The sequence below is a fragment of the Hypoxylon trugodes genome, assembly GCF_022578975.1.
Source record: "Hypoxylon trugodes strain CBS 135444 unplaced genomic scaffold F4822scaffold_3, whole genome shotgun sequence".
In the NCBI taxonomy this organism is placed as follows: domain Eukaryota; kingdom Fungi; phylum Ascomycota; class Sordariomycetes; order Xylariales; family Hypoxylaceae; genus Hypoxylon; species Hypoxylon trugodes.
In genome coordinates this window covers 3,749,916-3,777,790 of record NW_026250018.1, presented here as the reverse complement: position 1 = coordinate 3,777,790, position 27,875 = coordinate 3,749,916, and the positions used below count along the sequence as shown (strand labels likewise).

The following is a 27,875-nucleotide window of genomic DNA, read 5'->3' as shown; positions in this document are numbered from 1 at the left end:
GAAACAAGCTTCAACGAGACTCACTTTATTTCAACTTTTCAACTACGACAATAATTCATATCAAGTTGACTGTCAATTCTTCAATATTCCAGCCAATGTTGAGATGAATATCCACTAGATGATTCGAAATTCCCATGCCACGATAACCTAAATGTATCTATTATTACATAATCGAACCGGACTTGGAGGGTTGTTGTACAACGGGATTCACCAAGAAACAGTGTCAAATGAAAACAACGATCAAAATCAGCAGCACCGGCCATATAATGCAGGCAAATACTTTACATTCATAATTCAAAAAGTCAGTATGTTATTATATGAGTCTTCAAGGAGTACGGCTATGTCCAGAAATGAACGCCTTCGCCCGTTGCGTTGCCCGCATAAGTCCTAGTCATTGACCCGTAACCGATCATTCAATCCGACCATTGTTTCTCCGGTTCCAACCCTCTTAGCAAATTCCTCACATTCAACCGCGTGCTATACAATACGTTCTCTGTGAAGCCGGCTTCGCGAACCTCGCTATCCGGGCCTCCCTTATTTATGTCCGAGTCGCCGCTAATCTTCCCCCTGGGTCGGTGGTGTACAAACAAGCTTGGGACGATGCTCACACAACGCATCCCATCAACACGCAACCGGCACAAATCACTCAGATGATTATCAAAGGGCTTATGTTGCCCTTCAAGCGCCATGTATTGCAATGCCTTCTTTGCACCGCTAGCGCTCAGGGCATACGCAAAGCTGCACACGTTATCCCCAGGAACATATACAATCCGTGTCTGTGGCGGATAGTCGTCCCAGCTGAATGACCCATTGGCTAGGATATGTCCCAATGGTGGTACAGTCGGGTCGTCGGTGATAAGAATCTTATTCGGATTTCGCTGCTCAGGTGGGATTTGAAGATGTTCTGGTAAATGCTCATCGAACGTCGTCACGCAAGATCCCAGCCATAACATATCCCAATTTTGGCCATATGGACTCGGCGGCTCTAATGTATGGTTTCGGTGGAAACCCTTTTGTAGGGTGCGGGCTGCAGCGGCGAATTGCGCCAACAATGTTTTGACGTGGACGTCCCAGTCCATATCGTCCTCCATTATCAGCGCCGATGAGATTCTATCCTCAACAATACGTCGCATAGCATTCATGTGGCCGCGCCAAGACCCTAGGTTGCTATCTGACATTGTCGGACGATCCCATCCCTAGATCAAGACTATTAGCATCATTCATTGCCCACAGAGTTCGTCGCGGGAGTTTACAAATGGCAGAGCCTTGTCCGAGACTGTTTTTCCAAGTACGCCATCAATCCAACTTAGTTTGAAACCCGTCAGCGACGACATTAGGGTCAACGCATCGCGCTTATCACTGCGTTCTGGCAACCCTATAACGAAGACCTTCTCGAACTATGAAAACGCATCTAATTAGCCAACTAACATTTAGTATTATGTCAGCATAAGACTCACGCCGAGCGTCCCGTTGAAAACGTCCGATTTTTCATATTTTCCTGCCGACATCCATTTTGCTGAACTTGAAGCCGACTTCAGCTGACCGTGTGTAGACCCAGAACCCAAATATGTAATAACAATACACACAAACACCACCACGGCCAGCGCCAGACTGATGCCCGGCCGTCCCCCAATCATTGTTGCTCCACAATCAAGGCGTTTCACCACACTCAACGAAAGCAGGCAAGAAAAGTCAGAAGGCCGCAGCCCCAAAATATTAAACGAGTGTTTTCTTATTTCAGCCTACAGAGAGAAACAAAATCGAAAAGGAAAAAAAAAGCTGGCTACAGAAGCAGATTGAAGGATCTCCACATTTCACTAGCCAAACTGATTCACTCTAACTGAAGCCTAGACCATTCTAACTGAGGGACTTTTCGAGCTAACGATGACATCAGCTTCGAAATTAGGACAGGTACATGCGTTTGTGTGGATTGTACAAATGATTCCTCCTAGATCGTGAGGAATCGCAAACAAAGAAGTATGCCTTCCAATTAGCGCCATCAAATTCCCGTATTCAAGGATCTAGCCAATAAACCCCTGGCGCTCCCAGCGGCGCATGCAACTATCGACGCCTAACGAGCCTAGTTGGTCAGAATCTGACCTAGCGTAAGATAGCTAACTCAGCCGACATTGGACAGAACGGCGCGGAAAGGAGTGATCTTTCCGGTCGATCGTTCCTATCCGTGAGCGGATATAACGCCGCCCACCGGACCATCACCGTTCGACGGTGGGTCGGTTGGAGATTTTCAATGCAACAATCCGGTCAACTTCTTTAAATAAGGATGTGTATTGTTGATCATATGGTATCTAAGCCAGGTACAATTTTCCATTATTTCCCAGAGAAGCCGCCCAATGCTATGCTACCATTAAAAAAAGAAGTCATCATGGTCATCACTTCCGAAAATTCCTCCAGGTATATATTGTATTCACATAGGGTCATTCCGCCAACGTACCAACTCCATTGAGTTCTCGCTTGAATCTTTCGGCGCTTCCTTCGTTGTCTTGGAGTTATTAGATATACTCTTTAGCCAGCAGAATATTTTCTGGTCATTCAAAATGTCCCACATCACGAACACGAGGAGTGTTGTGGGAACTGTGAAAGCCCAGTATACCCAGAAGTCCCGGGTTATTACGATTGGTTGGTTCCAGTCGAGGGTCGGAAGGTCGAAGAGTGCGGCAAAGAATGTGGCAGGGAGAAACGCCATCGTCATAATGGCGATGACCTTCATATCAGAGCTATCCTTCTTAGTCGCTTCTGCAAGCTTCTTGCTGGCCTCGGCAAGTTGGTGGCCCACGCGAGCATCCTCTCGGCGCATCAAAGCTGCTATCTATAGTTTGGTAAGTTTCGCGTTGCATCATAAAATTTCCGTGGAAGGGGAGCATTACGAAACCGTACGTACCACATTCGATTGCGCTTTCGTCCTCTCGTCGAAACCACGCGCAGACTGCTTAATCGCGTTGATGCGCTGCTTCAGCAACCCAGCAGCCGAGACGAACGATGCAGAGCATTTATCGAAATACTCCAGGGACTCTTCATCGTTTCTATACTTCTTATACCAATCCCTCCAGATTTTATCTTGCAGAGCCTCGGCGATAGTAGGCGTTATCTCGATGCTCTTGAATAGGTTGGCGAATATGCCGATGTTCTTAGCTATATTTCTCGATGCCGTCATGAGTTGGCCCAATTCAAAGACATCCGTCTCAGTGTGATCCTTTTTCCAAACACCATGACCGGTATCCTTCTCGATGTCGCCAATGACATAGCCTTCTTCCACAATTACTCTTTCGAAGTAGGATGCAAAGTCTGCTAAGCACAAGCATGCAAGAGACAATGGGTGATAAAGATGCGCGGTAGAAAATCCCGGTAAATGGAAATTTCCATCATCGGACTTCAGACTAGAACGTTTCGCATAGTCACTCCGTGCAGCAAGCATAGCGCGCGTCTCCAAAGTCGCCGGGTCGAAAGTCCAGGCAAGCATATACATATAATCCTTAATCATGAAGCTGTACTGGTTGTCCCCTGCGACGTAATACCAACCCGTTCGAGACGAGAGAAGGTATGCAAGTAAAGCATCGTCAAGGCGTAGGTACTCAAAGAGTTTGATTCTATCCTGGTTAGTGATGTGTTCATCCTTCCACCGCACTGATGAGAAGAACACCATATTCAGGCTAGGCTGTTTAGGGCTTGGTTTGGGGAATAATTGATCATGGTGAATTTGATTGAAAAGATCCGCCCCGTCAAAATTCTTGATGCTGAAGTTCAAATCCGAATCGGGTGAAGATGCCTGTGGAGTCACCCGCAATACCTGGATAGTGGATGGTGAGACATCTTTCACTTTTCCATAGTTAATGGCAGACTGGCGGGAAATTTGTCGTACAAAGTCCATCGATACGGGTATAGTATATATAATGCTGACGAACGCCACCAGAAAAGAGCGAAATGAGGGAAAAGATGAGAGGGGACGGGATGATCAATTCAAGATTCTAACCGACTCCTACACCGACTTGGACATTTTAAAGAGGAAACTTCGAAGAACAATACTCACAGAGCCTCATCTAGAAAACTTTACAAATGGAAAGATTCTAATCAAATCTAATCAAACAGCACACACATGTTGCATTGCAGGCATTGCGATTTGGGGGCCTTTTCGTGGGTCGCTTCCGCTACAAGCTGCATATTACAGAAGCCCCTCAGCAAAATTAGGCCAATCAATTAGGGGACACAGAAGAAATCCCTGACAATAGGTCTCAATTCGGTGGCTGGCGGTAATACCTAGCATCGTATCATCGGGGCTGTGTAGACGCCCCCGATTTATTAGCACCTCCTCCTTCTCGAGGCAGCCAAACAATCGATCCAAAAGAAGCCTTCCCGCATAAAATACGCCTGAAGCGATGCGCCACGGGCGATACACCAGCTAAACTTCACCTACTCATGCGCGCAACCTATTCATGAAGGCGGAGTATTCTGTGTAACTTTTTCAGCCTTGATGAACAGTGGCACAATCGTCCCCTCATTTACAAGAAATTTGGGATATCCCACTAGTGCCAATATGGCCGTCAGTGCGTACGAATGTGTGGTTAAGGAAATGATCGGAGAGGCGTCATTTGAAAATATTTCGTCGAAGAGTCGCTGTATCCTTACCACGTGTTGCTCGAGCGATTCCGATTTTGTCACATCCCAACTTTTGTCCTCCTCCGAAAAGCCTTCCTCGATGGTATAATCGGGGTAATTGCGCTCTATCCACGATCGCGTACTTCGTCTATCGCATGTATGATCGGTAATTCGTTCCCTAAGGTTCTCCTTGATTACGGCTTGGAGACGTCTTCCATGTCTAGCCATAACCGGTGTGTATGCAAGTCTCGTCGTTTCGAGACATCGTGCAAGAGGGCTGGTGTAGACCGTGCCCGGTAATGGTAGCGCATCCTTCTGCGCTTCGTCTATCCATAGCTTGGCGAGATCTTGGGCTTGTCGGATACCCTTATCGACAAGCTGCGCATCCGCCCATATTACCTTGCCATCTCCGTCCTCATGCGACCAATAATTCTGGGATAGTTAGTACTCCCGAACGCGATCCAAAGAAAAGAAGAAGAAAAAAGGTATGATGTCATGAAATGCCTCATCTCACTTTCCAGTTCAACGGTTTTCCGTCGATTATTTCCAAAGTCCCGGCTTCTTCTGCTACCTTTAATTCGTCCATCTTCACGTTATGAATCCCTTGCCCGTGTCGTATTATGTATAAAAGTTTATATGATGTGCCGTCGTTTATATGTCGTCGGTTGAGTTCCTGGATATAATTTGTGAATCGCACCCATTGTTGCGCTCGCTCCCCGTTTGTTGTTGGATTTGCGCTCTCCCCATCATACTCTTTCTCTAATATCCCCAGCGCAGGTTGAGTTGAGACCTTACCATTAAGCGAGGAATCCGCTATATCGGCGTAATTTTTGAAAAAATCCGGGACATAAGAGTATTTATAAATCATGTCGTGGGCTATTGCGCTGGTTAGTTGTGACACAAATTCTCTACCGAAAGGGTGAGATAATTTACTATGCGATGAGGTAGATGTGTTCGCTTCACGATTCTGAAATGCGGCTGATGAGTCAGCCATGGTATTTCTATCTTGCTGTGGTGGTGTCTCGAGCATGGTGTCCGGCGCATTCTGAGCAGCCTTCTCGGTGGTCGCGCCCTTTTGTATCACCTTGTCGCTTTGCGGATGTGTGAGTCGACGGATTAATCGTTTCATGGAGCGCGCAGTAGACAAACTGAGGGAGGCAAATGTGAGGGTCGGTTACTAAATGACGCAGATCGGGCTGAATGCAGCGAAGGAGCCTTTGAGAAAGGATGCCTTAGATATGGTATTTCTATGTTCAAGAAGAGATACCTGATTGTAGGTATGACGAGAGCGGGGCAGAGGTGGGCTGTGTCTTTGTATTACCCGTTTCGCTCAAGGTGTCCAATGGGAAATCAATGTGTATTTATTTGCTATCCAGTTCAGCCCTGGTAATAAGGTAGGATTTCTTGCGCAAATGGAAAATTAATCTGGATTTACTTATTTGTTTGTTGAAATTGTAGGTGTATAGAAACGTAGAATTAGATTGGAAGGCGTTGAAGAATAATGGTTGCTTATTAGTATTAGTAGGGCTTGCTCGTAGTGTACAGACCCAGCTTTGGGGTTCCGGTATGGCGTCACTAGTTAATTATTTGTACGACGTTACCGAATGAGAAAACCTGCACTTATAAAGAGGGACTCCCCTCACACGAATGACTTAATTTAATCGGTGTCATATTCGAACAGCTCACTCGGCGCAATTTTTGAGATGATTATTACGGACAGAGGCAATTAGGGGGCATTGCTGTGGTCTAACAGCGATTAAGGGAATGACTATTCTATCTGACACCTAAAACCGAATGATCACCCTAAATTGAGGCGCAAGACACAAGTGACCACATGATAGTGGACAAACACCAACTCATTTCTACACATCACTAATAACCATGTGGAGGGGACAATTGAGGCTATAACGACGAGGATCACGAGAATTGCTAAAATCATTCCAACAATTATCCCAAGTTAGAAGAATATCTCAAAGTCCTACAGGCAGACAATGGCCTGCTGGGTTAAACCTTGGTTAAAAGCAAGGAGTAACTCACTAAGGGGCTATAGCATGAAGTATTAATCTATGCGACTAATAGAACCGCCTCATACACTAAGGATTCCCAGCATTTCGGTTCAGCTATCCGATAAGTAGGGACAAACAACCTTGGAACAAATTCCGCCCCCGAATAAGCCTGATGCCAGCAATACGGATTCGCTAATCCTCTACAGGAAAGATTCACTACGAAGCAATGGTAAAATTGCATTGAAGGTGAAGGCCTTAAGGAGGTTTACTTGGGTAGTATGGGGATGTGGGTAACGTTAGCTTAAAAACAGGGGGCAACTGGCGGATAAACGATATACTTATATAACTGAGATCTAAGGGAATAAAATTGAATATACCGTCAGACAGCCCCTAGAATATCGCAGTAGACTAAAGTTCAGACAAGGCTGACCATCGCAGAGGATGTGTTGTCAGAATGATATAGATCGAGCGTCAGTTTAGATAGGACAAGCAGCCCCAACGTGGTTATTTAAGCATGCATTGTAAACCAATGCCACGATGGTGTAGCTTCGACTTATCGGGGGTTTGATCTGTACTCTGCTCGTTATGGTACATGAAGGGGCTTCTGGACATGGCCACGTGGGAGTAGGTGCTGTCTAGAACTGGTAGATACGACCATTGGGCCATGATATGAGAATAGGGGAAGATGCGGGTTTGGATTCCCCTCTTGTGATATTGCATTGTATAAGGTGGAATTTCGAGCAAGTCGGTAAAAATAGCGAATCGATTTTCGAATACCTATGAATAAGAATGCGCGGTATGCTATTATGGGTTTACGTTTGCGTTAAGAATGAAAAGGTACACTTACAAGGAGACATTAGAAGGAATACGGAAAATAAAATAAAATAAATGAATATGTATATGCTGGGAAATATCGCCGCGACGTTTTGACACGTATTTGGATGGGTGATTAAGCACCTTCATATATTAAGACTTGTTTTTGGTAAGGGGATGCAAGTGGTGATAGCTGCAAGTAGTTGCACTGGCATCTGTCTTCAAATTGAAGAAGGGGCAACAAGGTATGGTGATTACATATTGAGTGACAGGGGAATGTTGCATGGTGGATAGTATTGGGCATTCGTCACCCAGGACATGTATCAATGACCATACCGACGATACTTGCTAGGATGATAAACACACCGGTGTTTGGGATGGAATGTTGCCTGCCGAAGAAACTGGCATTCCGCCTGTCAGATGGGAGAGCCCCTATCCCATCGGCTTCTGACAGGAATCTTTTTGCTATTTTTTGTAACTGGAACTTTTTGAGGTTGTGATCCAAGCAAGTACCTAGGTATCGTCGAAGCATCCCCTCGATGCCTCCATTCTCGAGGGTACATACCTGGGGTAGTTGCCTCGTAATGGTGTTTTGGCGCAGTGGAAAAGACTACACCACAACAATTTTAATTGGCAATTGGCAACTCCCCTTTTCAAGGTTCCAAGTTCAAATCAGTTCAATCAATTATCTTATTCTTTCAATTCAACTTTTTTTCTGGTTTACAATCCAGTATCCACGCGTACTTACCACCATACTTGGACACTCTACTCTACACAACTCTCACTTTCAATTCAACACAATATGTATTGTTTCTAAATATCACACACGCCATCCAAATACATTTGCACTCCCCTGGATATTTTGCCCTTTTCTCTTTTCCATTCCAGCATCCCGAGTATCCGCAGTCATGATATAGGAGGGATGTTGTTGATTAGTCATCCACTCCCCTATTTTTCTTGAACACCTCATAACAGACAGTATGATTTTTATGTTTGAGTACTTGTACTCATTTTATAGAGATTACCGTTTTTATGATCCAATTATCGGAAAAATAGGAACTCAATGATTATTTTTCCGCATCTCTAATTCGAAGCTATTTATAGACAGGGGTTTTGCTACGAAAATGGGGAGTAGGTGATACTTGCTGAATATGTTCGAAACAAAATTCTGCTTGTTGATAAACTTCATAATTAGAGATTTATGCAAGGACATGCGTAGAAACTATTGTACAACTGTATTATGTCACGAATATGTGTACCTAGTCTATGACGTGTTGACTTCCAGGAACTGGTTTCTCCATCTAAACAACGAACAACCTCATTCACCACTTAAATTTCGTCTGTCGAATCTTGCTATTTACATCCCCTTAAATTGATATCCAACATGTATATCCCATCAGCGCAGAGTGTCCTAACCGCAGGCTTAGCTTTGAGCGGTGTTCTCAACGAACGTAAGTCTACCTACTATCTCCAAAAACTGTATTTCAATTACTGACGTCACTGGTAATATTAGCTCGTACCGTAATTGACGGCTCAGTTCTCGACTATACAGTCGAAAAGTGCAAAGACAGCGAAGGCCACACGCGATGCTCGAAGCCATTTGTTGTTACTAAATCAACATGCTACCAACTAGAATGGCGCACAGAGGGCGCGCTAACGCATACTACGGCTGAAGTACGCGATGCTGGGTCTGGTGAATTGGTGTTTTATCGGGATACCAATGGCGATTGGACCCCGGAGAAGGGAGAGGTACGTCAATTGTCCTATTTACAGTAGTGTTGAGACATTTACTAATTAGTGGATTTCGGTGTAAATAGCTCGTTTATCTCGACTTCAAGCCGAAGGTTCCGGCTACGGGGAACCAGACTGTTCACTACGTAGTCAGGACTTGCGAGTGAGGTCTGATTGGCCTATTGACGGTGTTACTTTATTTCAGGACGAACGGGAGAATTCTACCGGGTTTGCGAAATTGAAAACGATCGATAGTTTATTTTTATTTTTTAAGGTACAATATGGCGTTCGAGTCTATTTTGTTATATGGCGTCGCTTGTACCTTAATGCACTTCAACATTAACTCGGTAGGAGGAAATTCGAGTTAAGATTTACTTTCTCCGGGCTTCAACTAAGAATGAGAAGGGCTTGCGCATAGCGCCTAGTTAAGCGGTATTTCAATTTTACGCTGCTGTTTTGCCTTTCGGTATATTTAAAGGCGTGTTGGCGACTCGGTTCCCATAATACCTAATACCAAATATTAAATGTAGCCGAATATCACTGTATTTGGGAATGTCTATATATCCCCATTTCGCCCAGAATTGCGTTTGCTGCTATTGCATGTTGTCAATTCTCATCCTACTATCATTATTCTTTGACTTACCCTTACCAACTACTAACCATGAGAGACCGAGACATCCTTCTGGGGAGGGTATACTGCTTTAAGAAACCGGTAGACTGGAAGCAAGGCGAGAAAATAAAGAATGGCCTACTCCACCGGCTACCCAAGATAGTTCGCATGCATCGGGTCGTGGTTGTCGGTACGGTGATGCTAGATTGGGTGAAAGTTGCAACGGTCAGTACCTATATAGTATGTGTTAGGGGTTGTGGGACTAATTACCTATGTAGATCACGAAGACAATTGACAAGAATTTCGATCACAATCTATACATCCCAATCCACCCAATGCGAAAGAATAATGCAACGAACATGCAGCTTCAATTGGCTCGTGATTCGTTTGGGAATAACGGTTTGACATACCCGTCGTACTTAAAAATACACGAGCTTCACACCGTGCCTCGTGGTATTCTCAAGGAGGAACCTTGGCGTCTCAAGAAGTCATCAGTGGGGAGTTTAAGAAGCTTTATAAATCGAATGGGTCTCGATGCCGGTGCCGCCTCGACGTTGGGAGTTGGAGTTTTGTCTGATGAGCTGAAGGACCTCATCCCCTTGGATTTATTATTGAGAAGTTTCGAGTATCTGCGAAGCTAGATGTTTTCCTTCGTTTAGTTTAATTAGGACTAGAACTGAACACTATTTAGTTGAATTTGTGTCATATGTGGATATTCTAAACGTGAAGTATACTATTCATAATTCTATCGTCACTCATCTCCCCCACACCGCGCGGGGCACTCGTTCTTCTATATCATGCGCATCTAAGGACCGCCTCTTGGCTTTAGAAGGACCCGGCTGAGGGTCAACCCAATCTAAATCTTTATTCCAAATACCCGCCTTAGTGTAGTCTTCGCTGGTCGTACCCGACATGTAACCAAATCGGAAGTACTCGTTATAACTCGTATCATTGTCGCGAGTCCAAGTAAAATGATCTGAACCCTCGTCACCAAAATATCCACGGTATCTTTCGACATCATTCACCAACACACTGATACCATCATATCGTACCCCAGGTGAAGACTTCCATCGGAAAGTTATGGTGGAAAGAGTGGTGTTGATAACAGGCGCGAGGAGCACCGGGAGAGGCGAACCTGTTTGGGCGTCACCCTGTAAAGCCACGGCTGTCTGTAGGATTGCATCGAAGCCCCAGCGAGCTATGCCGTTGATGAAAAGTCCAACCAATATTCCTTGATAGAGAAGTGATGGCCGAGTTTGCATACTGGTACCGGGTAAGAGGAGTAATGCCAGTACGTAGTGGTGAATGCGCAGGCTGAGGCTGGGTAGCACGAGGCAGATGATGATTCCCAGGAGGAAAAGAGCGTAAAGCTTGAGGTAGCGAATTAATCTGCCCTCTTGGCGGAAGCACCAAACTTGACCAACAACAACACAAAACAGCACAATGACGATGATAGCGAGGGCAGCTTTGGCGCCAGGCTGCTGCTCCAGATCATGCCCTGTCAAGCGCTGAATCGGAATGAAGTCGAAGGTGTAGTTGGTAAGTGCACCAACCCAGCAACCACCTAGCCATAACACCGTCTTTTCCACTTGAGCCGAGAGTCCACGCAAGGTTCGTCGCACCCCCATCTTGTCGTAAAATACCCAAGCACAGAACATAGCCGGTAGAAATTTGCCTATAATGTCGGAGAATAATCCGGCGATCGACGAGTGGGATGGAGGATCAGAAGCCATACCCACTTGCCAAAAGATACCGATAAATATGGTGAAGAAGAATGCTGAAGAAGATGCGGTGAATAGGGATAGGACGCTAGAAAAAACCACAGAAACCGCTAAGAGTGACCATCTCACGTCTTTGGCCTCGCATTCGATGCTGGAGTCGAATGTGATGGACAGAGGGAAATAAGAGTCGAAACCGATACTCTTGATGCCATTTCTGTCTGAGCTGATGAAGTTCTGCTTCTGGCCCACTAGAGAAACGACACCACAACCACCTTGAGAATTGGAGATAATACCAGAGTGAACTGCAGATCCGCAAATAAAGGAGTCACCTCGGTAAATAGGGTTCTCGTCATTGGCAAGATTGGGAGGTCCACCAACAACCAAAGGAGCGTAGACAACTTCTTGATCTCCCACGGCTCGAGGGTTAAGGACCCGGTAACTTGCGCAATTCGAAGGACACCGAAAAGCAAAGCTGCTCCCGTTGAATGGCCTACAATCAACACCGTTGATGCCGCATCCGTTATTCTGGCTCCAATATGTGACACCGCAACTTATGTCGATGGGGGTACCATAAGTCGCAACTTCGGAAGCGACTTGGCCCCGCCACATAACGATAGCGAAAGTGATGATCCATACTGCAACATAGCCCATATATAGTAATACTTGGTGATTTCTGTTCGGAAGAACCTTGTCGAGGAGACGAAGAGGCGCATGTTGGATAATAGGGAAGAGTGGCTCGATCTTCCAATCTTTGGGACTCTGCGGACCCTTCATCCACCTATACGCAGCTTTCCCATACTTCCGCACGGGATAGGGAACCCACTTCCATCTCTTCCAAGCGCCTTGGTCCTGCATAAAGCGCGGGGTGGGAGGGTCGTCGTCCTCGTGGAAATCGAGGTGCTCTGGGCCACCGATCGGATCATCCGGATGTGCCGGAGAGGAATACTGTCGTTGCTGTTCGATGTCAGGAGAGACGGAACGAATTTCTAGATGGTTGGCACTCATGATAAGGAACTATACATCGTAATATGTTTATTAGTGACCCAGGAAGTGACTCCGGGTTTTGCACACAAAAGAGATAGAGTGCGGTAGGAAAGCTAGCTTACACTCGGAGTTTAGGAGATGTAGCGCAACGAACTAACCAAGGAAGAATGAGAGAAATGACAATTCTATGTCTATAATAGCAAGAGATGAGACATGAGATTAAGAAATCTCAAAATCCGAAGTTGTAGGCGAGTTGAGCTGAAAGATGTACAGACCGAGAGCCTGCTCAGCCTTCAAACAAAACGTAACCGTAGTGATTGCGCCAGCGGAGCCGTTGGAAGGAAGAAGGAAGAGAGGTTGGAAATAAAATGGTTGGATTTAGGAAGGGGAAGAGGCTTGTGACCTGACGGTAAGTAATCCGTACTAGGTACTATATGTATATAGTACTGGTATCCCGTTGTACATATATATGTGTATGTTATGTAGCCATGGGATGTATAGAATTGGATGTTGGGGGTTGGATTGAATGGGATTGAAGGCTACAGGGCGCAGCGATAGTGGATGGTACCTGGTAAGCGGCAGCCTAGACGCGAAACAAAGGCCGCGCAAAAAAGCAAATTGACCCACGTTCATACAGCCCATTGGGCAGGTGGGTTGTTGATGAATGACGATTGGTCTTGGCTTGCTTTCCTCGAGAGAAACAAGTGGACCCCTGCTTTGGATTTGGGGACTATTTGTTCGGAATGCGGCATGGTTAACTTCCGGGCCGTTATCGATCGGATGTCAGCTTATCAAATAGATTGGGTCCGGTACTTAGGTACTTCGACAAACTTAACAATTACAAGTCAGCTTTGCTTCGCTTTTCTTCGTTGACACCCTGGAGTGAGGATATCCAATATCATTCTCGATGCCTTACGAAAACTCACTAAAAGTACACTACCTAATGGAGTTCGGAGTTGAAAATTCAGATACGCCACTGTGCTCACCCGTGTAATGATTTTACTGAGATTGAACTCGAGATATAATCCTGGAGGATGGCTGATTTATCTTTAGAACACATCATGTTTGATGTGGTAAAGAGTGTTGCGGCCGATGGTGGAGGGCCTAGAGTAGGTCATCTGGCTATTCCGAAGCGAGAGTCGATAGATACGCCCAATTTTTTTGGCCTTGCGTCGCGAGGAGTGATGCCGCATATGACTCCAGATGTCGTCGCCAAACATACTGAACTGAACGGTTCATATATGGCCCTGGAAGATTGTAAGTCGGAATACCTTTGCCAAAATTTTAATGTTTATTGAGTTGACATATTATATATAAAGTCGTAGAAAAATCACAGAAGAGACTTGAACCCGCTGTCTTTAATATAGAACCAGACGGCAAAGAGACTCTGCATGCATACACTGCCACCCCCGCACCGGTAGCCACGGTGCTTGGTGCACGACGGCATCCTGCAGTGATTGCTCCTATGGGCAACGGGAAGGATTACGTATCCATATATACATCAACCGGCTTCCAGCAGCTTAAAAACAAAGCATATTACCGTGCTGTTGACATATTGCAGCCGGATATCGCTATTCCTCTAGCAGACCTGACATTTGGCAATTCACACATAAGAACCAAACTTCCGGCCCCCAAACGACAACTTCGAATGGTGGAGCGCACGGAGGATTGGTTAGCTGAGTTTATCAAATTGCGAAACTCTGAGGGTGATAGTGAAACAGAAAAGTCTGCTGTATTTGCCTCGCTGTTACCAGTTTCTTATCCAACACAATGGGAGTATATCAATCGCCTGTCGCAGGATTACGTTCAACATATTTCAGGTCTAGCAGTATATGATGCAGACATTCTCCCGGACCTAGCCGACCATGATTCTTTACATCCACTGCCGCGTCTTTCCATGGACTTCATCACATCACCACACGAGATTCTCCGACAGGTTCGCTTAGGACTTGATATGTTCACCGTACCTTTCCTTAACACTATTTCGGATGCTGGCATTGCTCTTACCTTCTTATTCCCACCACCGTCTTCCACCTCAGGACCCCACCCGCTAGGGATGGATATGTGGTCTTTCGATCATCAGGTATCAGTAAAACCGTTGGTTGACGGATGCGAATGCTACACTTGTACCAAACACCACCGTGCCTACCTCCAACACCTTCTGAATGCCAAGGAAATGCTTGGATGGACTCTTCTCCAAATCCACAATTACCATATCCTGGATAAGTTCTTCGAGGGTATTCGATCTACAATCAGCACGGAACCCTCGACCTTCGAGCGCGATTGCGAACTATTCTTTGAAACGTACGAGGCCGAACTTCCAAAGGGTACTGGAGAACGACCAAGGGCCCGAGGATATCATTTTAAGACTGAGGGTGGAAAGCCCAAAATCAATCGGCCTGCTTGGGAAAAGTACGGCGAAGGCGAGACTGAAGACAAGGCGCTGGCAGGAGAGATTGCGGGACTCGCGGTGACAGGCGCTACTGCCGAAGGAGTTGAGACGCCGGTCATTCCCGATGCCAATACCGATGCGAAAGACTTGGATAAGAAAGGCTTCGCGGAGATCGATGAGTGAATGGTAATGTTTGCTCATGGTGGTAAGAAGTCTGTTTATGGGGATAAATACCTTGCGCCGATTGGGAGAACTATCGCACCGACTCGGCTGGGCATGAATGTCAATCGTCTGATATCATGAACAGCTGGCTGATCAAGTTTCGGAAACGGTAACACCCAATCGCATCCTCTCCTACGACACGCTGTCATGCAGGCCCAGTTCAGGAAGAGCAGGACTGAGATCCGGATCGACACGCGTGGAACTAATAACTCAGCTCATTACATTATACAGATTGAACTGAATACCTCCACGGCATTGTCCTACGCTGTCGACCAAAGTTGAGTGAAACGCAACGGTTCAAAGAAGCTTGTTGCTAAAGCAATTACCTACCGGCTCAATTCATGGGAAACATCGCGGAGGTCGTCCAAAGGAGTCCAATTGGCTTCAACTAGTGAGCTTCTATAGGGCGAAATTTACCTGATAACGAATATCGCACAATAATAAATCGTCAGAATATCATCTAACATTAATCTCTGCATCTATATTATACCCATGTAAACACGTGTTTCTGGTTCACGACCCGGGCAGCCGGTATACCCCACAAGATGGAAGACGTTAGCCGGTTCGTGGTATATCTTCCTGATTGAGAGAGAGAACCAATCGCGGTGGTCCTTTAAGCCCACGTTTTTAGACCCTTGTTCGAATATCTCCACATTCAACATCGGTCGAGATCCTTCCAGCCTTGGATGTCGGCCAACTCACCCAACCTGGTATTACTATTATTTCGCCAGGTCAAGCCCGGAAGAGCTCACCATTTCTGCATTTGGTATGTAGCAATGAATTATATTGACTGTTAAGTTATCCGTTATTGATTGCTAGCCTATGTCTTTCATAAGCCAATGGGGTTGAAGCTTACCATTCAGCTGGTTCTCAAGTCTGTCAGGTAAAGAGGTTGGGCTATGTCGAGGTCTGGGGATGATAAACTGATAGTAGCCCATAGGGCCGACGCATTCTCATTCTTGAATGGGCCATCATGGCTATTGAGATGCTAAACTTACTGATCGGACACGTGCGATGAACGACTTCGATGATTCCTGTGTAACCGACGCTTGACGGCAGCGCCGCCGCTATCCTTTACTATCGGATATTTCTACTATATTTCTCTCCAATTATTACCTGATTTGTTCTGTCGCCAAGATCTGACCGGTCGATTTTTTACGCTCTCAGGAACGGCCAAGGCCTTAGCTACCTTCCCATGCAGGACGGATGGCATCATGGACCAGTCAACCGCGTGGCTTGCGATACGAATACATGCAATGCGTGCTCGTGGGAGGCTCGGCGCAACATACGCTATAAAATGTCAGAGTTCCCCAAGGTCTTAGCATACGGTATTTGTGCTTTGACTAGCTACGATATTCAGCTTGTGCGACACGAAGAGTCAATATGGGTAAACTCAGCTCCCTCGCAGTAGCGGCAGCGGCTCTATCCGTAGCCTCTGCCCAGACCTTTCAACGCCTAGGTGCTTGCCCCGACCTAGGTTGTGTGCTACCTCCTGACCAATCCGACTTCCTACCTGGTCAATACTTTGACCTGCGTCTCGAAGTACATGCCCCGGTCAATGGCTCAGAAGCGTTCAATGACGGCAAGCCGGATGAGAACTTCTCCGTCACTATTACCAAGGAAGGAGGCGAAGCTAAGGGCATCGCTGAGTTCTTCGGCATCGAGGAAGCTGAGCTTGAGAAATGGGATTTTAAGTGGTATGAAGACCTCTTCGCTCAAGATGCACACGCGCCATCTGTCGTCAATGTCGCGTCCAAGATCTACCGCAAGATCGCCATCTATGAGCCTGGAAACTATGTTGTTACGTTGAGCTATTATGGTAACCAGACAACGGCGGCGAACTGGGTTGTTCGGCCTTTGGCTACGCAGAAGAAGGCTAAGAATGTGATTCTCTTTATTGGTATGCTTATTGAACAACTTAACGTGTAGTTTGATACTGATATTATTGATAGGTGATGGTATGACCACGAACATGATTACCGCCGCTCGTCTTCTCGGCCACAAGAGCATCAACGGGAAATATCAATCTCTGCTGCAGATGGATCAATTCCCCGTTGTCGGACATCAAATGGTACGTCTACGACGAACACATCCTTTCATCTGCGATCTGGTTAATCAGCTAACAACGCTAGACCCATTCAATTGATAGCTTCATCACCGACAGTGCCAATTCGGCTTCCGCCCTCTACACCGGCCACAAGAGTACCGTCAACGCTATGGGGTAAGATTAGAGGAGCTTCTGAGTCGGAATTAAATGCTGATATTTACTCAGCGTGTACGTGGATTCATCTGCGGATTACTTTGATGATCCTAAAGTCGAGACTATCGTGGAGTTATTGAAGCGCACTTGGGTAAATACTTTCATGATTCGCTAGATGAAGAGACTCGTGCTAACAGTTTGTTTAGGATTCAGCTTGGGGCGCAGTCTCAACTGCATTCATCGCAGATGCGACGCCAATCGCGCTCACCAGCCACAGTCGATCTCGATACGCCTACGGCGCTCTTGTTGACCAGGGCTTGAACTCACTTACCAATTACTCCTGGACTAACCACGGCGGCCCTGATGTTTGGTTCGGCGGTGGTGCCGAGCAATTCTACCCCGGGTCGGGAAGCTACGAAGGCAAGGACTACTACGAAGCATTCTCAGACGCTGGCTATGAAATTAGCTTAAACAAAACCTCTCTGCTGAATCTTGGGAATAGCAGCAGAGCCCTTGGAATCTTCTGCCAGTCCAATTTGCCCGTCTGGCTAGATCGCAACGTTTTCACAGACAACATTCAGACTTTCAAGAATGACCCTCTTGGCTCGAAGAGTCCCGCTACCGACCTACCTGGCCTGAAGGAGATGACTTTGAAGGCTATTGATATACTACACACCCGGGGCGGAGACAAGGGTTTCTTCCTCATGTCCGAGGGCGCATCCATCGACAAGCAAATGCACGCGCTTGACTATGACCGCGCGCTCGGCGACCTTCTCGAACTCGACGATACCGTGCGCGCGACCGTTGCACATCTTAAAGAAATCGGCGAATTGGAAAACACCCTAATCCTAGTCACCGCTGACCACGGACACGGCTTCGATGTCTACGGCGGCGTCGATACTAAGTACCTCTCCGAGCAAGAAACCGACCGCGAGAAACGCAAAGCCGTCGGTACATACGAGAAATCCGGGCTATCGCAGTACACGGTTCCAGTCGAGGGAGTGTCCTACGGCACAGGCCCGAATTTCCCCATGAACTGGGATCCGCGGTACACATTCGCGCAAGGTCTTGGCGCGAACCCGGACCATCGCGAGGATTACCGTGTTCATAAATCGCCCCGCAAGGTTGTGAGCAGCACGCCTGGATTCGACGAAGAGGATTTATTCGTTGATGCAGCGGATAGTCCCGATGGTTTCGTGGTTAATGGCACACTATCGGTTACTGAGAGCGCCGGTGTGCATTCGCTTACTGATGTTGCGGTTTTTGCTATGGGGCCGTGTCAAGAAACGTTTGGGGGTGTGTATGGAAATATTGATGTTTTTTATAAGATGGCGAGTTGTCTGGGGTTGGCTAGGCCGGATAATAAGGTGCCTGGTAAGCCGGGGAATGGGACGGAGGGGGGCTGTGGGAACAAGCATTAAGAGCGGTTTGATCGTGAAGCCGGGAGTTGAGGATTGGAAAGATGATGTGACGAGCGAAAATGGCTAGAGTAGGGTAAGGTGCATCGATTCAGCGGCGGATTATAGCGTCGTGTATATAGTTTAATGTTAATGTATTGAGATACTTTATGGATGTTGTCTATTGACTTTCGGCTTATAGGTCCGCTTCGCTTCGGGTATCACCAACAACAGCGGCAACAAATGACCAGAACCGAGAGAGTGAAGCAAGCCCTTCCACATTAATTTACTACGAGAATCTCTCCTTATGAACATTCGATTGAAAACCGTTTAGTTAAAAGGCATTTAACACGCTAGTGGGTAGATGGGCTTGCGTAGGTGTCATGCTCCGCATTACGATTAATTGACGTGATGTCGTCACGACTTTCCTCTACAAAATAGAATGATTGAGGTAAGGGAGAGTTGGCACATTTGATTTCTTTTCTTTTCAAGCCCAACCATACCTCCCCTGCATAGGTGTCTAGGTAATCTTTATTATGTTAAGCTTTTTTGCTTGGCTGTACGCCGCTATATGCGAATATTTTTTACCGTCATCCCCGGACGCGCCGCCCGCGTCTCGGAACGATAGTCTCAGGTTTTCGGTTGAGGAAAGCAGCGGCCCATCATCCGAGGTTAATAAGACCCTCTATATCACGTCGCATGACCGCCATACCCCGCTGTCGCCGCCACCGAATTTGCAGTATGATTTACGGTTCATACCGAATCCCCCGTTATCTCTACGAGAGACGCATACGGGCCATTCTCGCCACATACGGGATGGTCTTTCATGCGAACCTAGGTTCCGCGAAATACTAAACCAGGCTCAATCTGATATTCGCGGCGCCGTGGAGACCGCCGAGAAGAGGAGAGATGGAAAAGAAGGAAAGGACATATCGATACGCGTCGGCTGTCTCTGCGGGAGCGGCCATCATAGAAGTGTGGCGTTTTCGGAGCAACTTGCGCAGATGGAATGGCCGAAGGGTTGGAAATTGGAACTAACACATCGGGACTTGGTACCAGAGGTTAAGAAGGAAAAGGCGCGCGAGAGAAAAAGGAGGAGACCTTGAAGAGTTGAACATTGGACATCTGATTACGAATTTCTCGTCACCATACCCCTATGAGGCCATGTGGGGGGTTTTATTCCGAATCACTCTATATACAAGTCTGATCGCGCAAGACCAAGTTCGATATTTGGGTCGCCTCATTAAGTGTCATATTTTATTCAAGAGGTTTTGTTTTTTTCATTCTGATCTGCGAGCGACTGCACGTCGGCCGAAGTCGACCCCTTTCCAGGCGGTTCCCCTAGAGCACGCGCCTACGCTATGTCAATCCTACCTAGGTACCCGGCCTATTTTCTTTTTTTAAATGCGGATAACTCACCTCTGCCCTTTGGACCTGCGCTGCATCTTCCTTAGTAACTTTATCAACAGGTTTACGTGCAATTTCCCCAGCTTTAGCGAAGAAGTTCTGCTGCTTATCATGTTCGCTCTGGGCCATCGAGGCGGATCCGCCCTTAATGCAATCCTTCTTTTGACGGTAGTTCGCCTTCCATATTGTATAATAGTAGGTTCTGCTTCTAACTACAATCATAAAGCAATCTCTCAAGTTCTTTCGCTAGGAAGTAGTTTTATAACGAGGATCTTGCAAGGATGATGTCTATGATCTCATAGGAAGTAGGTACTTGTGGACATCACCCGCTACAGTGTGGGGGGGGGGGGGGGGGGTACTGTTACCCCTATTTATCGTCGTAATATCGTGCATACCTAGGTATATACAGTATTCCAAAGCTTAGCACCGTAAAGGCTAAACTTACAGGGTTATAGGACCTATAATTACAGCGCAATTTAACCTTGAGTTCGAATCCGGAGATCCATCTTAAAAATTCGCTACAAAAGTGCTGTGACTATACGGCTTTATAGGGGAGTAAGCGCTATAAATCCGATCACCAATTCCCGTTTAGTGGGACGTGCGCTGTGAAGCTCCGTAAATACAGGGGACTTTAGCGCGCGATCCCTTCCAAGGTTGTAACTACAAAGATAGGTACAACACAGTATGCCACCATGCCGTATATTTCTAATGAATTTGAGCTTGTGATTGCCTACCTAGGTACCTAACCACTACAGTGAGCATAACCACCTAAGCCAACCGCCATAACATCCATTAAGTACCTAAGGTAGGTACCCAAGTATAGTAAGCCATCTGGTAAGGTTCTTCATATAGTCGGGATTTATGCAGGAATTCTTTAAATCGAGAATGACAACTTGCCTGGTTAACGGATATCGTCCCAGATATCCTCTTCTCCCAATTCTTATAAATCATGAAGGACTAATCAATAATATACATCCGAGAGGCGTGAGGGTGAAATTTGAGCATGGAATTACCCAGGTAGCCGATAAAGAATTGATTTATAGCGGACGAGGGTATCACTATAAAGACTGAGGCGTCCGTTGACACGTTATATCTGCCTGAAGTTTAGTGGCGGTTGGCGGTTTAGCGGTATAATCACCTCTTTGTCGCGCAAATGGATTGGCTATAATTTCCGAATTAGGGCACTTTATGTCTTGGCAACAAGCCTAAATTCACCCTCATAAACGGTATAGTAATAGAGGACACGCGCTATAATTGACTAAGGCAGCAACAATATTTGAAAGATCCGCTCCATACCGCATGTATACCGCTGATATAGGTTAAGTGATTATTACCTGCTCGAAATGGAAAATATGCCTCTGGGGAGCCTTTAGCATCCTGGGATATCTTTCTAGGTACATTCGGGTAATATTTGCATCTGCTATTATAATGTAAGGTTTGCCGCATTCGTACTCGTATGAGGTAAGGTATCGTTTTGAAAAAGAAAAAAAAACACTTGTGATAGAAAACGAAGATTGCCGTGGTAAAGCAATACCTACCTAGTCATTGATATGCTTATGAAAGTACCTACCTAAGCGCTTAGCCACTTTGAGTCTTCCGGGAGTAGATTCACGACACTTCGACAATGTGGGAATATAATACCTAGGCTGCTAGGTATCTAGAGTTACTAAGCCATACAACTTCGTAGCTCAGACTTAGGCTAATTCTTACATTCCAATACCCTACCTAGCAACGGAGGCTAGATACCAATTAGATTCTCTCGAACTGCAATAGTATTATTGTTTAGTCTAATCGGCTTCCAATTAGCCTCCTTTTGCTAGTTAGATTGTACCAATGTCAACTTATGTACATAGCTTCTCGGGCACCTCGAAAATCGATCTCCGTAATAAACTTCCTGCCTGGATACGTCGGTCGGTGTATGTGATTATACTAATGGGAAGTTAACTGGGAGGATTGAGCTAAATAGAATAGTAAACAAGGTTGGGAGCGTTAGCTATCACTCGGGGTAAAGAGACTTCGAGGTTTGGCAATTGACGGATTACCCGCTGATAGGGGAGGTTTCAACATACCGCCTAGAATATTTTAATGAATTCTAATGTTCCTTCCCTCCGCGAAGTACGTCGATATCTAAAAAGTACTTGGTTAAGACCACGTAGTCACCAGGCGCATAGCGTTACTTAGTAAGCAGCCCCTAAATAGGCCGAGGAAAGGGGTACGATGATAGGAGGAAGGCAGAGGTGGTTGACGAAATATAACATATTTATTTATGCCAAAAGAATGAACTAAAAACCGAATGGCCAAGATAAAATGGGCCCTAGACCTGTTGGAGGCTGGCGGGTTTCTAGGGTCTGTACGTGTCTCGTCTCCTCGAACCAAATAAAACTGTCATACTGCTCTGGGAGAATGGAAATTGAATAATGCGACTGCCTCTCCGTAGCTGGTTCATAGATAACGCCAATGAACCTTTGCAATCTTTCTTCTCTCAGTGCTTCTCGTAATTTCTTATTACACCTTCCTTCCTGTAGATTAAGCACGAAATTCTTAATACCTGTAGCACGCATTAATTCTTCATAGCTCCCCGGAAGCGCTGGCTCGACCCTCATGACCCGCATGTCGTGGTCCCATTGCTCAGCCGCTGCAACCGTGCCCCAATAGGTGCTGCAGCCAATGGTGAGTGCACGGGTGCCAAAAGCTTCTTTGCATAATTGTCCAATATTGAGTTCCTTGCGAGACCAGCTCTTACTGGATGCGCGAGCATCCCCAACGTGGCTATTATGTGCCCATAAAACGGCCTTTGAAGACTCACCTCGGTGGTCAAGGATATGCACCAGAGCATCAAACATGTGCTTGTCTCGTAGGTTCCACGATTCGTGACGGCCGTAAAATATTGCCTTATAGTACTGCTCCGCATCTAGAAAAGGTAAGTGAACTTTCAATACAAATATCCCGGTATAATAAAATATGACACACCAAAGCTAACTAACCTTTGACAACACGGGCATTTTGTTCGCTGCTGTGGAACTCCTCGCCGTTCCATACCGTTTGTGAATACTCATGCCTCTTGCTCAACAGAGATTTGAGCATATCTACTACCTCTGCTTCGTATCCCTGAAAAGACGAGACCAGTGTCTCTAGCCCGTATTCCTTAGGGCTATCGGCCCACTCCATGAGCTTGCCATACCGCTCCCTAGCAACACCTGCCATGCTTTTGTCCATCTTATCGAGATATTCGATGACAGCGTGCATTGACGCACCTAACGAGTAGAGGTCCAGCCCATAGAAACCGACAGAATCAGAGTCATGTTCGTCTTTATTCTTGTTGTGGTTCCGAAGCCATTCCACGAACTCATTCACTTCTTCGTTTTGCCACATCCACGTTGGAAACCGCGCAAAAACGTGCTTGCAGTCTGGTGGTTCAACCGCGCCCGGTGCACTGGACCTAATGCTCGCTTGATTCTTAGACGCAGGTCGATGTCTTACGTAACGGTCTATCGCCTCGGTCTCCGCCCAATCGGCTTCGATGGCCACTATATTGAACCCATGTTGTTCTATCATGAACTTGGTGATTTCAGCACGCATTTTATAAAATTCGGATGTACCGTGTGTGGCATCTCCAATAAGCAAGACTTTGCAGTCGCCGAAGCTATTGAAGCAGTTTTTGATTACGTCGCTGGCTTCTTCAACGGAAGGGAAGATGTGGACTTCGTTCTGCAATAGCTCGCACACGGAGGCCCCGTTATCGCTGTTACTGCCTTGACGAATGCGAGAAAGTTCCAAGATCTTAGTCTTAAGTTTCTGCATGTTGATTTTGACGGGATGATATTACAGTACATAGCCATCTTCAGTCATTCCCGTGGCATATGGTGCGGATATATTGTTTTCAGCGCTCGCGGGATGCGGACCTCTCCGCCTCCGAGTCATAAGCTGCGCAAGGAAGTGCCTCTATATTCCAAAATATCGGGTCAATGAATCGGGAGTTCGCATTAGCGAACTTCTACCGATACTAGAACTAGTAAAGCTCGGATGCTATAAATATTGTGAATACGCAACAATAACGCATGTATTGGCGCATCATGATAGGTAAGGGGCCAATTATCGATAACTACTAAAAAATTTGGAGCAGCAATAAACAAACATACTTGCTCTCGACATACTGAAGGCTCTTGGCGAAATGAATGAGAACTTGAATCCGAGGAGAAACGATCTCCTGAATGTATTTAACCTACCTAAGAGGTATGCAGATTCGATGACGAGTGCGGACATCCCGGCTCCGACACAATTCCTTGTGATAGGTCGCTTCTTTTAACTTCGACTTGCCAGCGCAACCTTGGATAATTCGCTCATAAGTCGCTTGATAATAGTCATTTCTCCTAATACTATACATTCAAATACGTAAGTAGGCCATATTTACTCATGATATGCATGTATCAAAAAAGGGGCTGTCCGCTTATGTAACAAGATTGAGTTTTGGAGCCCCGTCTGCTCTCATTTGAACCAGATTTCTGGGATGGTGCTTGGGAGGGAAAATTAGGTGAATTCCGATATATCGTGTACCTAGGTACTAGCTATAACCACTGGGAAGGTACCGGATTCTCGCACACCCACGAGCGGGTTTTTATTTGTATCTGCACCGAACTCCTTTCCCGCTCCAACCTCGCGAACCTCACGCCGTAAAACGGAGTATCGTGTTGTGGTGGTGGTGGTGACAATACATTACAAAAGCAAGCGGAAAATATCTTACGCGGAGAACTCTAGGTTTTCCGCGGCTCCTCGCATACACCCCATACACCAATCATACACCTCGGAATTGCCTCCGACCCAACAATCTTTCCGATTCTCGCACGTTAAATAACTAGGAAGATATTTGCCACCTACGGGGATTTCATTTTGAATTGGAGCAGGTCTGAACCTTACCCTATTTTATTCATCTTGGTGACACCGCTAAACTCCTATCCGATGTCCAAATACCGACCAATACTACCCCAGAGAAGAAGCCCAGAGGTCGCAAACAATGAAGAGGATATCCAAGAACGACCACGAAAGCGACGTGCTATAATTGCTCAGGTATTAGCCCTATAAACCCGTCATAAAATGAAGAAGTTGTTCGGAGAGACACTTATGAATAAACAGGCGTGCCATTTCTGTCGCGAGAAAAAGGCAAAGGTTTGTATCCTGTGGTTTGTCGTCGTGTCGATAACTAATGTGGTAGTGTGATGGGGCTCGCCCAACATGTCTGAATTGTGCCTCTAAAAACAAAGAATGTGTATATGACGGCGAAGAGGGTCAGTCGCGATCTGCCGCATTAAAAGCCCGTGTTGAGTCATTAGAAAAGCTTGTCGACCAACTACAGTCAGGGAAACCAGGGCAATCCAGCGGTAGCAATGATCCAATTGGGGCATCAGTTGACCGGACTGTGGGCCATTTGTCTAAGCTTTCTGCCCGCCTCTCATTTCCTACCGCTTCGACTACCCAGACTGCAGTGGATGGGTTTTTTAGTTGTAGCGGAAAACTTTTTCATGTTTTCTCGCGAACACAGGTAGCGGAGATCTTCCAGTCAGTGTTCCAGAGCCAAGGTGAATCCGATTCCGGCCGTGACCAGAAATCGGACCTCTGCTGTTTGATGGCCATTGCGGCTGTAGGATGTCAGTATTCCCAGGACGAGACGGACCGAGAAGTTGAAGATATCTTCTATTGTCTTGCCCAGCACCACCTCGATGATGTTATGGAGACTCGCCCCATGGATGCAATCAAGGTGTGTACGCTATTTGGCATGTATAATATATTCAAAAAGGCTACCGCGTCTCTCGCCTACGTAGGTGCGTAAATCTACGATTAACCCATACATAAATAGGTTATTACCCAAAAAAAAGGCGACTAACAAAAACAGATATCGGTTTGGGAATATGTCGAAGATTTGGTCTAGACTCGGAAATACTTACACCTAAAGACCTTGTCTGGTTTGATTACAGAAAAACTTGGAGGACCTTGATATTTTTATCAACGTGAGTACTCTGTCATTGGTAATAGAATACCACGTTAAGGATTTTCAGTTGGCTTTCCGCCACTCTAGGATGTAAATCTGGGAATGAAGAATTACTAGGAAGAATTTCGGTAATTATGGCACTCGCTCATATAGAATTTAGTATTAACCCCTACAGCCTTCTCAGTTAGAAGTTGGGGATTCCTCAGATATCTCAGAAAGTAAAGTCATTCTATTTACTAATTGGTCACATCGCCACTAACTTTTAGTAGCTATCCAGACAGAGATGGCTAAAATTGCTATGCTCAAAGCTCATATACTTCAGATGCATCTAGCTTTCAAGGACTTTACCCTACTCTCCATACAGTCCATAATGCGAGATCTCCAGGCTTGGTATGAAAAGATGCCTCCAATAATGCATCTTGAGAGTATTGGACAGACAAGCCTACCTGTAGAAGCTAGGCGGTCGATATGTCATGTTCACTTACTTTACCTCGGCGCAAATATGCTCTTATTTCGTCGTATCGCTTCCCAATTAGTGAGGTCTTCAGCTAGAGGCGTTGATCAAGGCATATTATGGCAACCGAGTGAGAGCACGCTGAAGGAGCAGAGCGAGCGAGCCTTGTCAGCCGCCAGCAGTTCTGCTCGAATCATCAAGATCCTCCTAGATGATAACGGTGTTTTTAAACGGTGCTGGCTTGTGATGTCCGTTTCCACCAATAAACTCGTATTGATTCTTAAGCGTGCGACTAACACCGCATCAAACAGATTCCAAACGTATACTTCTTGCGTAATAATCCTCCACGCAATTTCGCAGAAACAAGCTGCTAACCTTGACCCGTTAACGTGGAAAGGAGATATGGCGAATGCGAAATTATGTTTGGAGGCTTTAACATTTTGCGGGTCGTTGGATCCTGTGGCCGCACGGTTCCATGATCGATTATCCACCATCTACGAGTCCCTGCTTAGTTTAAGCCAAGTCGGCGCTACATCTTTCCCTGGTAGCTATTCTTTCGATGAAACGAGTCAAGAAACCTCTGCCACTAACGCGCCCACTACTTCCACCCTTAACCCCCCACTACCTGTTCAAGCTTCTCCATCACAACTGTCGTTTGACCTTCTGGAGCTATTATGCCGACCATTTGGGGACCCATCTCACAAAGAGATGAGTAAAGAGTGCCTCGCTTCCGAAAGCTGCGACCCAACTAGATACGAGCACCCACAATTGGTGACGCGATTGGACTGGGACTTTGAGAGTAAGGCCCCGTTTGTATGGAGTTTGCATACTCTGGGGATTGGAAGTGGTGAGGCTAGCCTCCCTGGACCACAGTATCTAGGACGTCTTCCTCGCCGTCACTTTCTAGACTCTACGACACCCAGTGGGTGGGTACCAACGTAGGGACTACCTTGAGATGCAACCCATCGCCATTTGGCTCCTCTCAATGTCTCAACTTAGCACGGGCTGGCATGGGTTGGGGGACATTGTCGACTATATGGGATCTGCCCGTTGTATACCAAGTTCTGACTATGATGTAAATTCCAAGTCATGTCTCACATAATAAAATATCTGGTTAGAAGGTCTGAGAAGATAGGGCTCTGACTTTGAACTCATATCTAGGTAACTTTGTTTAGTATTACGTCGAAAGTTAGGGCTTGGTTCCCCTTAATACACTTAGACACGGCACAAGTCTCATCCAATCTACCTGTTAACTCGAAAGCTATCCCCGTTAAGAATCTAGTATTAAATTCGCGTGTTTCAATCATAGGGCTCGCCTCGATTATTACGGTTACTCCTATGCCA

The 27,875-nt window shown here is 46.2% G+C and overlaps 12 protein-coding genes across 12 annotated transcripts; 6 read left to right on the top strand and 6 right to left on the bottom strand.

Moving 5' to 3' along the window:
• Positions 1–48: 48 nt before the first annotated feature.
• Positions 49–2,209, bottom strand: F4822DRAFT_397249 (glycosyltransferase family 25 protein). The gene is made up of 3 exons (XM_051457602.1): positions 1,458–2,209; positions 1,254–1,397; positions 49–1,196 (listed from the first exon to the last, which is right to left on the bottom strand). The coding sequence occupies exons 1-3, from the start codon at positions 1,635–1,637 to the stop codon at positions 414–416; spliced, it is 1,107 nt and encodes a 368-aa protein (XP_051317377.1). The 5' UTR covers positions 1,638–2,209; the 3' UTR covers positions 49–413.
• F4822DRAFT_397246 (uncharacterized protein) lies at positions 2,210–4,074 on the bottom strand. Its single transcript, XM_051457601.1, has 2 exons — positions 2,900–4,074; positions 2,210–2,827 (listed from the first exon to the last, which is right to left on the bottom strand). The coding sequence occupies exons 1-2, from the start codon at positions 3,884–3,886 to the stop codon at positions 2,426–2,428; spliced, it is 1,389 nt and encodes a 462-aa protein (XP_051317376.1). The 5' UTR covers positions 3,887–4,074; the 3' UTR covers positions 2,210–2,425.
• Positions 4,075–6,105, bottom strand: F4822DRAFT_397245 (phosphoglycerate mutase-like protein). The gene is made up of 3 exons (XM_051457600.1): positions 5,545–6,105; positions 5,126–5,487; positions 4,075–5,043 (listed from the first exon to the last, which is right to left on the bottom strand). Exons 1-3 carry the CDS (start codon positions 5,738–5,740, stop codon positions 4,447–4,449), a joined length of 1,155 nt encoding a protein of 384 aa, XP_051317375.1. The 5' UTR covers positions 5,741–6,105; the 3' UTR covers positions 4,075–4,446.
• Positions 6,106–8,648: 2,543 nt separating this feature from the next.
• On the top strand, positions 8,649–9,521 carry F4822DRAFT_191009 (uncharacterized protein). Its single transcript, XM_051453561.1, has 3 exons — positions 8,649–8,881; positions 8,944–9,179; positions 9,248–9,521. Exons 1-3 carry the CDS (start codon positions 8,815–8,817, stop codon positions 9,326–9,328), a joined length of 384 nt encoding a protein of 127 aa, XP_051317374.1. The 5' UTR covers positions 8,649–8,814; the 3' UTR covers positions 9,329–9,521.
• Positions 9,522–9,822: 301 nt separating this feature from the next.
• On the top strand, positions 9,823–10,412 carry F4822DRAFT_427453 (uncharacterized protein; the record flags this gene model as incomplete). Its single annotated transcript, XM_051460739.1, has 2 exons — positions 9,823–9,996; positions 10,050–10,412. 2 exons carry the CDS (start codon positions 9,823–9,825, stop codon positions 10,410–10,412), a joined length of 537 nt encoding a protein of 178 aa, XP_051317373.1.
• A 57-nt stretch (positions 10,413–10,469) lies between these two features.
• On the bottom strand, positions 10,470–12,744 carry F4822DRAFT_190889 (uncharacterized protein). The gene is made up of 2 exons (XM_051453560.1): positions 12,599–12,744; positions 10,470–12,506 (listed from the first exon to the last, which is right to left on the bottom strand). Exon 2 carries the CDS (start codon positions 12,495–12,497, stop codon positions 10,527–10,529), a length of 1,971 nt encoding a protein of 656 aa, XP_051317372.1. The 5' UTR covers positions 12,498–12,506; positions 12,599–12,744; the 3' UTR covers positions 10,470–10,526.
• Positions 12,745–13,085: 341 nt separating this feature from the next.
• F4822DRAFT_191067 (tRNA-guanine transglycosylase) lies at positions 13,086–15,310 on the top strand. The gene is made up of 3 exons (XM_051453562.1): positions 13,086–13,244; positions 13,463–13,733; positions 13,796–15,310. The coding sequence occupies exons 2-3, from the start codon at positions 13,511–13,513 to the stop codon at positions 15,049–15,051; spliced, it is 1,479 nt and encodes a 492-aa protein (XP_051317371.1). The 5' UTR covers positions 13,086–13,244; positions 13,463–13,510; the 3' UTR covers positions 15,052–15,310.
• Positions 15,311–16,113: 803 nt separating this feature from the next.
• On the top strand, positions 16,114–18,967 carry F4822DRAFT_190864 (alkaline phosphatase-like protein). Its single transcript, XM_051453559.1, has 5 exons — positions 16,114–16,990; positions 17,043–17,161; positions 17,223–17,311; positions 17,363–17,441; positions 17,497–18,967. Exons 1-5 carry the CDS (start codon positions 16,474–16,476, stop codon positions 18,709–18,711), a joined length of 2,019 nt encoding a protein of 672 aa, XP_051317370.1. The 5' UTR covers positions 16,114–16,473; the 3' UTR covers positions 18,712–18,967.
• Positions 18,968–19,793, top strand: F4822DRAFT_442540 (uncharacterized protein; the record flags this gene model as incomplete). The annotated part of the gene is made up of 1 exon (XM_051462996.1): positions 18,968–19,793. Exon 1 carries the CDS (start codon positions 19,224–19,226, stop codon positions 19,791–19,793), a length of 570 nt encoding a protein of 189 aa, XP_051317369.1. The 5' UTR covers positions 18,968–19,223.
• Positions 19,794–19,948: 155 nt separating this feature from the next.
• F4822DRAFT_427448 (uncharacterized protein) lies at positions 19,949–20,223 on the bottom strand (the record flags this gene model as incomplete). Its single annotated transcript, XM_051460738.1, has 2 exons — positions 19,949–20,041; positions 20,107–20,223. 2 exons carry the CDS (start codon positions 20,221–20,223, stop codon positions 19,949–19,951), a joined length of 210 nt encoding a protein of 69 aa, XP_051317368.1.
• Positions 20,224–22,362: 2,139 nt separating this feature from the next.
• On the bottom strand, positions 22,363–24,040 carry F4822DRAFT_190854 (erythromycin esterase-domain-containing protein). The gene is made up of 2 exons (XM_051453558.1): positions 23,079–24,040; positions 22,363–23,005 (listed from the first exon to the last, which is right to left on the bottom strand). The coding sequence occupies exons 1-2, from the start codon at positions 23,893–23,895 to the stop codon at positions 22,377–22,379; spliced, it is 1,446 nt and encodes a 481-aa protein (XP_051317367.1). The 5' UTR covers positions 23,896–24,040; the 3' UTR covers positions 22,363–22,376.
• A 1,010-nt stretch (positions 24,041–25,050) lies between these two features.
• F4822DRAFT_442532 (uncharacterized protein) lies at positions 25,051–27,581 on the top strand (the record flags this gene model as incomplete). The annotated part of the gene is made up of 7 exons (XM_051462995.1): positions 25,051–25,158; positions 25,225–25,257; positions 25,304–25,910; positions 25,982–26,096; positions 26,145–26,205; positions 26,253–26,295; positions 26,347–27,581. The coding sequence occupies 7 exons, from the start codon at positions 25,051–25,053 to the stop codon at positions 27,471–27,473; spliced, it is 2,094 nt and encodes a 697-aa protein (XP_051317366.1). The 3' UTR covers positions 27,474–27,581.
• Between the last annotated feature and the right edge of the window lie 294 nt (positions 27,582–27,875).